The sequence below is a fragment of the Bos javanicus genome, chromosome 13, assembly GCF_032452875.1.
Source record: "Bos javanicus breed banteng chromosome 13, ARS-OSU_banteng_1.0, whole genome shotgun sequence".
Taxonomy (NCBI): domain Eukaryota; kingdom Metazoa; phylum Chordata; class Mammalia; order Artiodactyla; family Bovidae; genus Bos; species Bos javanicus.
Window position 1 is genome coordinate 51,313,827 of NC_083880.1, and position 13,702 is coordinate 51,327,528.

The 13,702-nt window shown below is 40.3% G+C and overlaps 1 protein-coding gene across 1 annotated transcript in view; it reads right to left on the bottom strand.

Moving 5' to 3' along the window:
• Window positions 1-316: 316 nt before the first annotated feature.
• The window catches only part of PANK2 (pantothenate kinase 2), a 28,836-nt gene continuing 15,450 nt past the window's right edge, over window positions 317-13,702 (bottom strand). Inside the window, exons 3-7 of the mRNA XM_061436642.1 lie at window positions 10,628-10,881; window positions 9,411-9,587; window positions 7,125-7,248; window positions 4,633-4,758; window positions 317-770 (exon numbers count right to left, since the gene is read on the bottom strand). Of these exons, the coding sequence (XP_061292626.1) occupies window positions 720-770; window positions 4,633-4,758; window positions 7,125-7,248; window positions 9,411-9,587; window positions 10,628-10,881 (732 nt within the window). The 3' untranslated portion in view covers window positions 317-719. The remainder of the gene's footprint in view (window positions 771-4,632; window positions 4,759-7,124; window positions 7,249-9,410; window positions 9,588-10,627; window positions 10,882-13,702) is intronic.

Consider the following 13,702-nt stretch of genomic DNA (forward strand, 5'->3'; position numbering starts at 1 on the left):
ATGCTTTTTCTACTAGCTTACTCACTTCTGTCACATCCATAATCTGTGCAATACCCAAGGAAATCCTGCCCAGGGGAGAAGTCCTGTCATTCCAAACAGACCTTCCCAGGATCTACAGTGTAAAACAACCTGGAACTGCCCTTCCAAAAGTACCTTGTTAAAAGTTACAGGCACAGAATTAAGAATTCATCTACCCAGGAAGTTTGCAGAACCTTGAAAAGTTTTTCAGTGTTCACACAAGGCTATACACACCGAAGTTAACACAAAGACGACACTCTCCAAGGCCACACTGACAAAAAGTATGATTAGACTGTAATACAGAGTTGCTTGCCTTATATTTACCAAATTCAACACGACACAGAACTAAAGCCAGCTGAACAAAGAACAGCTCTCTCCCGAAGTGGCTCCACTGAGTGATGCTGAATTTCAAAACTACACAGCAAGTTGAACAAAGCTATACTGAAGAGCAACTTAAATACAGAGAATCCTCACCGACATGGTCCACTTTTTTTTTTTTTTAATACATATATATTTCCTTACTGGTTATTAGTTCAGACTGAATTTTTAAGAATTTATCTTGATGTCTTAGAAAAATACACTTGTCCTTTCTCGCTTTGATTCAGGTAGTAGACAATCATAAAACTGAGTAAGTCTTAAAAAAAGAGTCCATCCACAGATCCCATTGTGGAAGGTTCCAGGAACCCCTCCCCAGGTAACAGTCAGGGGATCTTCAATAGCTCAAGGAGTGCTCCAACAGCTCCAAAATAACCCTGAAAACAAAAAGAAAGAAAAATAAGAGCAATTCTCCTTAGACTTACTTATACTACCATAAATATGATTACTAGTATTAAAGCCAACAACGGCCCTTAATTCCTGCCACTCATTTCCTGATGCCCGTTTTGCTGAGCCCAAGGCCAGCAGAGAAGTTCTGAGGAGCTCCCAGGCAGAGGAGGGCACTCTGGCACATCAGACCAGAGCCCTCAGTGGGGGCCCCACAAGCTCTGAGGCCCACAGTGGCCATTACCTCTGGTTAAGAGAGAGCACCTGGGCCATCTCCTGGGGAATGAGGCGATGAGAAGCAATGGGGGCCTGGAGCATTTCAAGACAATTCCAGAATGAAGGGAAGATGAGATATGAAGTGCAATGTAGGAGGAGCAGGGACACTGAGGGTGAGGGCCCTGTTGGGCTGGAGGTGGAGAGCAAAGAATGGGGTGGGATGGGTTCAAGACTTGGCCTAAGAAGAGAAGGAGGGTGGCAGGGAGGCTGAGGTCCCTCCCCCACATCCGGTCACACCACCCCTGAGAACAAAGACACTGGAGCAAGAGATGTAGAGAGCAAGGAAGGGGGCTCCATACAGGATGTGCAAAGCTGAGGTACCCTAGGCAGCCAAGCAGCCACACCCACCAGATGTCTAGATCTGGAGCGGGGCAGCAGCCAGGACAACAGAACCCTCAGGCACCATGTAGAGACGGGTGAGGTCAGGAGCAACATCTGAAGAACAGAGGCACCGGAGGGGAAGGCAGAAACGTGAGACAGAGAAGCAGCGGCTGAAGAAGACCATGCTGGACCATCTCCTGAAGTAAGCAATCGAGGTCAAAAACAACCAGGACGTGAATAAATTAAAAAGAAAACAGAAAATGAGACAAAACTGGGAGAGAGGAACTGCCAGTAACAGAATAATCGTACAATGATACAGGATCTGTCAGTCTCCAAAGGATGCGATCACACGGTAAAGCACTGCCAGAGAGAAGTGAACACAAAGGGAGTGGGAAGATCCTGAAAGACCTGCTGTGGACGAGAAGAGCACATGGTGAGTCTCTGAAACACTATAAATAACTAAGGTTCTGTCTATTTTCCAAGAAAAGCTTCTCCAAAGAGCATGCGCCCACACAAGAGAGGCCTGCCCTTTCACTCTATTTCTTGGCTTTAAAAGAAAAAGCAGCCACAAGAATACACAATAGAGAAAAGACAGTCTCTTCAAAAAGTGGTCCTGGGAAAACTGCACAGCTATGTGTAAAAGTATGAAATCAGAACACTTCCTAATACCATACACAAAGATAAACTCTAAATGGATTAAGACCTTAACGTAAGACCAGAAACTATAAAACTCTTAGAGGAAAACATAGGCAGAACACTCGATGACATAAATCAAAGCAAGGTCTTCTATGACCCATCTCCTAGTGTAATGGAAATAAAAACAAAACTAAAATAAACAAAAATTTAAAAATTAAAAGCTTTTGCACAACAAAGGAAACTATAAACAAGGTGAAAAGACAACCCTCAGAATGGGAAAAAATAATAGCAAAGGAAACAACTGACAAGGAATTAATTTCCAAAATATACAAGCAGCTCACACAACTCAGTATCAGAAAAACAAACAACCCAATCAAAAAGTGGGAAAAAGACCTAAAAAGACATTTCTCTAAAGAAGACATACATAGCCATAGCCATAAACAGATGGCTAACAAGAACATGAAAAGATGCTCAATATCACTCATTTTTAGAGAAATGCAAATCAAAACTTCAATGAGATACCTATCATCTCACACCAGTCAGAATGCCCATCATCAAAAAGTCTACACACAATAAATGCTGGAGAGGGTGTGGAGAAAAGGGAACCCTCTTGCATTGTTGGTGAAAATTTATATTGATACAAACACCATAAAGAACAGTATGGAGATTCCTTAAAAAACTAGGAATAAAATTTCCATATGAAATCCCCTTACGAGGCAAATACCCTAAGGAAACCAGAACTGAGAGTGAACCCAATGTTCACTGCAGCACTATTTACAATAGCTAGGACATGGACGCAACCCAGATGTTCACCAACAGACGAATGGATAAAGAAGCTGTGGTACATATACACAATGGAATATTACTCAGCCATACAAAGGAACACATTTGAGTCGATTCTAATTAGGTAGATGACCCTAGAGCCTATTATACAGACTGAAGTCAGAACGAGAAAAAACAAATATTGCATATTAAAGCATATATATAGAAACTAGAAAGGTGGTACTGATGAATCTATATGCGGGGCAGCAACAGTGACACAGATGCAGAGAACAGATGTGTGGACGGGGGCTGGGGTGGGGAGAGCAGGACAAACATGTAAAGCTGCCAGGGTAATTGCTGTGTGACTCAGAGAGCTCCCACTGTGCTCTGTGACAGCCTAGAGCCATGGGAAGTGGGAGGAGGTTCAAGGAGGGCACATACGTACACCGATGGCTGATTCATGTTCGTGTATGGTAGAAATCAATACAATACTGTAAATCAATTATTCTTCAATTAAAAATAAATTAAAAAAAAAAAAAGCGCCCACACAGACATGTTACGACAAAGTCAGAAACTGTAGGAGGACACAGCTGAGCAAGACTCCACAACACTCAGAAACCCTCAGCCACAGCCAGAGGACAGAAGTCAAGGGCGTTCACTTTATTATTATTATTAAATTTTTGGCCATGCCCTGCAGCATGCAGACTTAGTTCCCAATTCAGGGATTAAACCAGAGCCTCCTGCAGGGGAAATGCAGAGTCATAACAGGTAGTTACACACTTTATTTTACATGATATTCTATATCTGGGTTTTATTTTACAACACAAGAAGGGATAAAGGTAGCCATTATACTGAGTTCCACTCCAGACCCAAGCTACTATCTAGTAAAAGACAGAGGTTGTTACAAGCCAAGAAGTGTTAAGATGAGAATAGTGAACAATGAAAAAGAAAGGCTTGAAAACAATCTATACAAAGCTTTCACAACAGTAATCACAATGACTTCACTGTGCAGGCAGGAGTATATTTCATGACTCAGAGAACCTAAAATAATCAGAGCTCCACAAGTACAGAGATCAACATTAGAGCCAGAGGCCTAAATGAAAATGGAAAATACAAGGACAAACAGCAAACAGGCTAGCCAGAAAGGAAAACCAATCATAAAGGGTTCATATCATAAAGTAAGTATGCAAACACAATTTTGAGAAGTGTTCATGCTAACACTATCTACAATCCACTTTAACACTTGAAAGAGTCCAACTGCCCCAAAACCAAGGGGAGGAAAGACAAAGTCCCTTTCATAGCTCTGGTTTTACTGTTCCTCAAATCAGAAAGACACTTTCCAAAATAGGATATCAGGTTGAGCAATTCAAGTATTCTTTTTCACATAGCCTATGTGTTAAGTTCTTACAATGTGTGGCTCTAATCCTGGAATGCTTTTTACTGATGGAGTTGGTTTGAGGACATACATCTTAAATAAAATAATTGGCACAAGAACTATATTAACATGATAAAAACTGACATCGAAAAATGAAAAAAGAACTCAGAGTTAAGTACACTTACAACGTAAGTACAAACTGCAACGGGGAAAATACAAAGGATGGTTCAGAAAAGAAAATGGCATCAGGAATATTGCTGGATGTTTGTCAAGACTTTCTTCTTTAAAATTGCTAAAGCTCACAATGAAATTAACCAAATATTTACCTTACGTTAAATCAGGTAGAAACAGCTTTTGAACATGAACAAAGTTAACCATATTATACAAGTACAGAAACAGTAAGTACTGCTTTAAATTCCAGCATAGCGTGAACAGCATGCCCTTTGTGAAGGCAACATGTCACAGGAAATAACTCTGCTTACCTCATGTTCCGAAAAAAGTGCTTTCAACTGTCCCTTGGACCAATAATCCAAAGCATATGCCAAAAGCCGCATGGCGATCGTATTAATTCTCAAGAAATTTCCAACAAATACCACCTGGTTAATGTTCTGAGCACATCAAAAAAAAGGCAATTAGTTTTCATGCTAATTTCTGCTTTCTCATAAAAGCTACCCCAAAGGCGGTGTCATGTACATAGTTTCTGTTAGTTAGTTGACTGCTGATCCAAAAAAAGTGTTTACATTTACTTCGGTTGATCCAGGGCTACTTAAATTTGAGCCCCAGACAACTCTAAACCCACTTCAAAGCACGCCAGAAAATGTCACAGGAGAATAAAGATTAGGAAAAGCATTTGAATTAACATGACAAACTATAACTACAATTTAATACAAAATTTTATACAGATAAGTTAAAAAAAAATACTAAGACCAATTCAAAGAAGAAAAGTAACACACAGGCAAATTATAAGAGAAAATATTACACACACAAAAATTCGACCTCACTAAATGAGCAAAAAAAGTAAAATTTTAGAGCCATTAAAAGTTAGCAAAGACTCTAGATGTTGATAGTTTCCTTCCTTGGATGTCTGAATGACCCAAGATCTTACATACTACATACTGTGAAGGAAGAATCGAAACAAAGGCAGACAGAGCTGGAAACAAGTCTGCAAGTCTGTCATTACTAAGCTGTACCAGAGCACGGGAGGCCAGCCAGGAGGAATGCCTGGGGGCTTCCCTGGTGGCGGAGCACCTCCATCTGGGCCCACCACTGAAGCTTGACTACACCAACGTAGTATGGATTTAGCATTGTTTCACACAAAACACTGAAGGACAAGCAAATTCCAAGGCAGTTTTAAAGTTGAGCTCCTATAGTGAACAACTGGGCATTCTTGATAATGCTGAATATCCACAAAGGGAAAGGAAATAACATTGTACTTTATAAGCACTGTAAGTAGAAAACAGTCTTAAATAAAACTGTATTTTAAATAGGCACTAAAAGAAAAAAAAGTCAGCAAAACAACTCTAACTAACCCCCAATATTAGTCAAGTTGTGGTAAAACCGATCCACTCATTCATTGCTAAAAATGATCTAAAATGGTGTGGCCCTTGTGCAGAGCATCTTGGCAATATCCATCAAGATTCATAACCATGGTATCCTTTTTTTAAAATATTTATTTTATCTCTTTACTTAGCAGCTCCAGGTCTTAGTTGCATCATGTGGGACCTAGTTCCCTGACTAAGCAGCAAGCCTGGGCCTCCTGCACTGGGAGCGTGGAGTCTCAGCCACTGGACCACCACGGAAGTCCCACAGTATGATATTCTTTAGATGAGCAATCTCACTCCTGAATAAACCCCTTATCAAGAATAAATCCAGGGACTTCCCTGACAGTCCAGTGGTAAGACATCAAACTCCCAATGCAGGGGCTGGGTTCAATCCCTGGTCAGGGAACTAGATCCCACATGCCGCAAGAAGACCCCATTGCAGTCAAATAAACAAAAATAAACATTAAAAAAAAAAAAGAATAAATCCATCCAAGGAAATAGTTTCACACTTAAAAATGTTTTATCGCAGAGTGATCACTGACAAGCAACCAAATGCTCAATTCTATGTGAATGACTTATGATATAAAAAGAAATCAAATATACAACCCTGCAATTTATAATACATAAGTAAAAAACAAAATTGTATGTACATCAAGTAAAATATCTTAAAATACATAAGCACAGGAAAAGGAACGTGCAACAAAGAAAACAGAAGTGTTAAAATGTTCAAATAATTTTAAATTTCTTCATGAAAATAGTGTCTTTTTAATTAAAAATGAGACAACCCTTTTGTAACTTGAGATTTCAGTCACATGCCTGAATTATCTATTCAAAAGCCTTATTTTAAACAAAAGTGTATAAATAGGGCCAAGTTACACCAACTGGATCCCCAAGGGAAGGCCATTCTTAGTTCTTTCATAGCCCTGTACAATGCTGCTTGACCTGAATGCTACAAGGCAGCACTGTAAAGAAGCTGAAAGCACAAAGACAGCTCTGCTGCGGTCAGCGGGAGCGGAGCAGGGTGGGCGCGCCTCGGCCCACTCAGTGTCTCCCAGCTTCAGTGCCTTCCTCTGGATTCACTCCCAGGGCCTCTTGAGCTCAACAGTGAGCATGGCATCTATATTCAGCATCGCCACCCTTCACCACCACCCAACAGTCCCCTGTATCTGCAAAACTGGCTACCTTCCCTACCTTCCTCTGCTTTGTGCTCTACTTCTAGACATTAGCAGTGTTTATCTTGAGTAAGAAAATAAAAATCTGTTCAGGTTAATCTACATGTGAAGCAGTTTAACTATGCCAATGAAACAAAATCCACCACTTACAACTACATTTAGGCACTGTTCGGAGAAGACAGACGTTGTATACAAGGTGGGGCCCACACAGTAAGTTCTGTATTTTCCTCAGAGCAACTAAAGAAATCCATGTCCCCTTACTTCATTAAGGGCACACATTCTTGCTATTGAGCCAATGTTGTTGGTGATGGTGATCAAAGTCGCTCTGGCAAGGTCCTCTTTACTCACAGCCTCTCGCTTCTCCTTGCTCATCATGTTTCCAAAGCTGTGATGGAAAAAAAAAATAAATGGTTGCTAAACCAAAGGTTCAGGGCAACAGTGTTCAAATCTTCGAACTTTTGTTACAAAATAACAGAACATCTGCTCAAAAAGAAAGGCAACTTGAAGAACTCAAGCATTCTGAATGAGCAAATGGCATTCCCTGAGGTCTCTATGAAATCCAGCTCTGACACCAGGTTCAGCCTGCAATGGGGAGACCCAAGTTCGATTCCTGGGTGGGGAAGATCCCCTGGAGGAGGTGGGGGAGGCATGGCAACCCACTCCAGTATTCTTGCCTGGAGAATCCCCATGGACAGAGGAGCCTGGAGGGCTACAGTCCATGGAGTTGCAAAGAGTCAGACACGACTGAGCAACTAAGCACACACATCTGCACATTAAGATCCACTGAAGGCACCACGCTCCTTCTGAAACCAGGCTAAGTTCCAGGAACATGCCTCAATTAGCGATCTTCTCCCAACTGTAGAGCTGTTCTACTCAGCTGAATGGTCACATTCACATCTGGTAAACTGCTTTATCTGAGCAAAGCAAAGTACAGACAGCTGAGTCCCTGAGTAAACTAAGAGTTTCCGATTTCCCTAGAAGATCAAGTATTTCAAAGCACCTGACGAGCACAGAGAGAAGTCGCTCAGTCATGTCTGACTCTTTGCAACCCCAGGGACTGTAGCCTACCAGGTTCCTCCGTCCATGGGATTTTTCAGGCAAGTGTACTGGAGTGGATTGCCATTTCCTTCTCCAGGGGATCTTCCTGACCCAGGGATCGAACCCAGGTCTCCCACACTGAAGGCAGACACTTTACTGTCAGAGCCACCAGGGAAGCCTGATGAGCAAAACGGATACATAAATAACTATGACTTGATCACAAACCCAACCAATCAGAAAAGGGATCTTATCATTGATCAAATGTTGCAAACACAGAAAATGAAATCTACAGAATTTACAAAAGACCTAAAATTAGTAAACAAGTATACAAGTGCCTTTTCTTAGTATTAAAAGCCTTGCACCCAGACGTCCCTGGTGATTCAGTGGATAAGAATCCGCCTGACAATGCAGAGGCCACGGGCTCCATCCCTGGTCCAGGAAGATCCCATAAGCCAAATCTTATTAAATATTTTAAATGTTTATTAAAATATTAAACTTATTAAACATTAAAAAATGGTGATCATCATTAGTCATCAGTAAAATACAAATCAAAATGAGACATCCTTTTACACCTGTTAAGGCAGTTAAAACCCAAAAGATACATGTTGTATATCAATACAATTGGATGTTACTCAAATAAAAGGAACAAAGTACTGATTTATGCTACAACATGGATGAACGCTGAAAATGTTATGCTAAGTAAAAGAAGTCAGTCACAAAAATCACTTGTATGATGATGCCACATAGAGACAAAAAACAGACTAGTGTTTACCAGGAACTATGGGAAGAAGGAGGGAATGGGAAGAGAGAGCTAATGGAAACAAGGTTTCTTTCTGGGATGATGAAAATATTCCAAAATTACATTACAAAGATGACTGCAAAATTCTATAAATATACTAGAAACTACTCAATTGTACACTTTAAACAGCTGACTTCATAGCATGCAAAGCTATTTAAAGAGTAAAAAAAGACCCAATACTTAGTATTTTATTCCCGAATTATTTTAAAATTTTTATTGAGATATATATAACTGATTTACAATACCGTGTTAGTTTCAGGTGTACAGCAAAGTCTATCTGTTATACAAACACACGTATCTACTTTTCAGATTCTTTCCCACACAGGACACTGGAGCACTGAGTCGAGTTCCCCATGCTGTACAGCAGGGCCTTACTAGTGGTCTGTTTTATGTGGAGCAGTGTGCATGTGTCAACCCCGATCTTTCCATTAACCCCTCCCTCCTCCTCTTACCACTCCCCCCACCATAATGGGAAGTTTATTTTCTACATCTGCAACTCTGTTTTGGTTTTGTAGGTAAGTTCATTTGTAGCTTTTTTTAAGATTCTGCATGAAATATCATGTATTTGTTCTTCTCTGACTTACTTGACTCAGCATGAGACTCTCTAGGTTCGTCCATGTTACTGCAAGTGATTTTGTTCTTTTTTACAGCTGATAACATTCCACTGTACATCCTGTATGTCTTAGAGCATACATGCCCCCTTCCCTTACCTTGAAGCCACAGCCCAGCCTGGCAGTCCAAACCTCTCATAGTCCCCTCCATAAATGTCTCGCACCAGTTTATCCACTTTGGTGCTATCTCCACGTGATGCCATTTCCAGAGCTTCTTCAAATGTGGTACAACCAGTAAGAAGACAGCAGAGACCAAAAAAAGTTCCTCCTCCAAGACTGTGATTAAAAACAAACATAGTATTGAAACATTTTTCAAAAGAAGAGGAAAGTGGAGTTTATGAACTGAAGACCATATTCACGTGTCTATCCAATCTTGCCCCATCTCCACTATGCAGATGCCACTAGTAGAAAACAAGTCTGTGAAAAGATAAAAACAAAGCACCTAACAGACACTTTGAGGATACCATATTCACATAAGCCAACAAAGTGGCAAAACACAGGGCCCACCTCCTTATGTTCCCAATGCACGCTGGGCACCTGCTGGGTACCAGGAGCCTCAGGTACAGATCAGCCCACCAGGGCCACGGTGGCACCTCTTTCCTTTCTCCAATTACAAGCCCCGTGTCATCCTCATCCAAGAGTCTTGTCATCCAGGGTCTTTAGCCCCCTCTACCCTACTAGAACTCCTCCATGAATATGTCTTCTCTCTCAAAATTATTCCTTTCTTTCTTTAACTTACACATGTTCGAAACTTGTTTATCCCAATCTCCAGCTCCTGTTTTTCAAGTGATCACTAATCCTTAAACCAAAAAGTATTTACGTTCATCTGCCACCTAATCCTCCCTTTTAACTACCTTCCCCCAATTATCTTTCCACTGCTCAGCACCTCAACTTTCAGCTCACAACATCCCCTAGCTACATATGTGTATGTGTGCATGTAAAATCTAGACCAGTTTCAAAGGCTGGATCTTGCCTTGCCCTCCCCTTATAAATGCCACCTAGCAGCTTTGGTTACTTTATGGTATAGACACAGCATACACTACCTGAGGACAGGGACCATGGGTGCAATGAGGCTGATGAGATAGTTTGTAAAACTATGGCAATGAAACTTCAGGATTAGAGATTAAAGAAAAGTAGATCATGAAATCATAATTTTCAAAGAGTAACAATATTTGCTTGCATAATCCCATAGAAATATACCTTTCACATAATTTTAACAAGTTCTTGAAGATGTACTGATAAACAATACTGGAAAACTCAGTTTTAACCCATTATGATATCAAGAATAAACAATGACCTTTATATAAAAGACCTACCTGGTACCTGTGACCCTCTTATAATTATCTTTGGAATATACTGCTAAGATGCTAACCCCAGAGCCAATGTTCACGAGCAGCAGAGGGTATGGATTTTTCAAATCAAATGGTAACTTCTGACATTTTTCAGAATCAGCAGGGTTTTCAAAGTAATAGCACTGTGACCGTCCATTGAATCCAACTGAGTCAATATATAAAATTCCTTTTATTAAGCAATCGAGTTCATCAAGTTTGCAAAGCTGAAGATCCCCTATCTGTAATGAAATAAAAATATATGCAGATTTTTTTAACAAGCCAAACAGCAATAAAAATTCCATTTAATAAGGCATAATATGTCCTTTACATAAGACAAACCACAAAAGTGCTCATTGATGTGTATTATTTGTGCATTCTTTACAGAGCAGATCACAACAAACTGTGGAAAATTCTTAAAGAGATGGGAAATACCAGACCACCCGACCTGCCTCTTGAGAAATCTGTATACAGGTCAAGAAGCAACAGTTAGAACTAGACATGGAACAACAGACTGGTTCCAAATAGGAAAAGGAGTACGTCAAGGCTGTACATTGTCACCCTGCTTATTTAACTTATATGCAGAGTACATCATGAGAAACACTGGGCTGGATGAAGCACAAGCTGGAATCAAGATTGCCAGGAGAAATATCAATAACCTCAGATATGCAGATGACACCACCCTTATGGCAGAAAGTGAAGAACTAAAGAGCCTCTTGATGAAAGTGAAAGAGGAAAGTGAAAAAGTTGGCTTAAAAGTCAACAGTCAGAAAACTAAGATCATGGCATCCAGTCCATCACTTCATGGCAAATAGATGGGCAAACAATGAAAACAGTGACAGACTTTATTTTCTTGGGCTCCAAAGTCACTGCAGACAGTGACTGCAGCCATGAAATTAAAAGACGCTTGCTCCTTGGAAGAAAAGTCATGACCAACCTAGATAGCTTATTAAAAAGCAGACTCATTACTTTGCCAACAAAGGTCCATCTAGTAAAAGCTATAGTTTTTCCAGTAGTCATGTATGGATGTGAGAGTTGGACTATATATTAAGAAAGCTGAGCACCAAAGAACTGATGCTTTTGAACTGTGGTGTTGGAGAAGACTCTTGAGAGTCCCTTGGACTGCAAGGAGACCCAACCAGTCCATCCTAGAGGAAATCAATCCTGAATATTCATTGGAAGGACTGATGCTGTAGCTGAAACTCCAATATTTTGGCCACCTTATGCAAAGAACTGACTCGTTGGAAAAGACCCTGATGCTAGCAAAGATTGAAGGCAGGAGGAGAAGGGGACGACAGAGGATAGGATGGTTGGACGGCATCACCAACTCAATGGACATGAGTTAGAGTAAATTCCAGTAGTTAGTGATGGACAGGGAGGCCTGGCATGCTGCAGTCCATGGGGTCGCAAAGAGTCGGACACAACTGAGCAACTGAACTGAACTGAACTACACAACAGATCTGCTTTTGCTGTCTGGAGACAACAAATACAGGGAAGGACTGACAAGATTCCTGCTCCCACAGATCCAATACACTCTACCTATAAACCACCGCAGGAGCTGAAGAAATGTGCCAAAAACCCAAGCAGAAACCAAGATACCTGTTATGGGGACCACAGGGCAGGAGCACAGCTAAGGCCACAGTCCCATCAGAAATCAAATTCTAAGAAATCTAAGACGCAAGGACCTAGAAACATATGGTGCGAACAACAAGCACTCTTAACATCTACCTTCCAAAGACTACCTTCAAGGCTATACAGCAGTATTAAAGCAGGCCACAATTTATATTAATAACAACCAGCCAAAGGACTGAAAGTGGCCAGGGGACCTCCCCGGTATCCAGTGGTTAAGATTCCACCTTCCAACGCAGGGGGCCCAAAGAAAGTAAAATATTTCACTATTTAAACTTGTGATAACCCGCGGGGGGTGGAGGGAGTTTAGCACAATCAAAAGTTAAAAGTTAAAAGTGTCATTTTCTAGTCATAAGATACACAGTTGAGAATTCACCACTCAAATTAAGCCTTCTTAATAAAAATTCCAGATATTGGAGTCCCTGTGATAGAGGCAAATAACATTAATGTTATCTGCTTTATGATCTAAATGACTGTATGTACATAATTACTGGATGTTGTCCATAAAAAGGACAAAAGAAGCAATGAAACAACCACTAGAAACTTAGGAACAATGTTATTTGTATTTTGGGTGTATAAATAAAATAAGTCTTTCTCGGGCCATAAAACATAAGTAAGTGTTATCAACTTAACTTCATTTAAATAATTCAGAAAGAATGATTACATTATTATTCATATTATGGAACACTGTATAGTAATTAAGAATGAAGAGGATCCTTATGCACATTTTTTTGTTTATTTTTCTCTTGGGCATGCTATGCAGTGTGTGGGATCTTAGCCCCCCAACCAGGGACAGAACTCATGCCCTGCACAGTCGAAGTGCGGAGTCTTAACCACTGGACACCACCAGGGAAATCCCAAGAATGAAGAGGATCTTTACTCAATTAAGATGAAGTGGGAAGAATTCCAAGACAAGTCAAAAAAAATAAGTAAGCTGAGAAATACTTTATAAAATGATTCAATCTGCCTAGCTTTAAAACCATGTTTAGATGCCCATGTTTATGTCATACACAGTCATGCACAGAAAAACAAAAAAGATACACAAACCTGTAACAGTGCTAACTTGAGAGATGATATAAACTTTCACTTTTTACTTATGAACTTCTACCTCAACCTTCAAACAAATGCTACCAGCGTATCTATCTATTCAATATATGCAACAAAGATGCCTCAACTCCATAAAACAACTATTTCTGTTTACAACCAAGTTTAGCCCCGTTAAGTCCTCCCCCTTTCATTCAACTCTTGTTTGATTACATTTATATTCAATTTATTCTGATCCAGAGGAGATGGAAGTTAACAGGTAACTTCATTTTAATCCTTAATTAATCCCTAATTAAGAATATTAAGTTACTCCTCGGATAAAACCCAAACCCTTGAAAATGTTCATGGCTGTCCTTATTTCATCTGCTCATGCCCTCCCTGTCACAATGA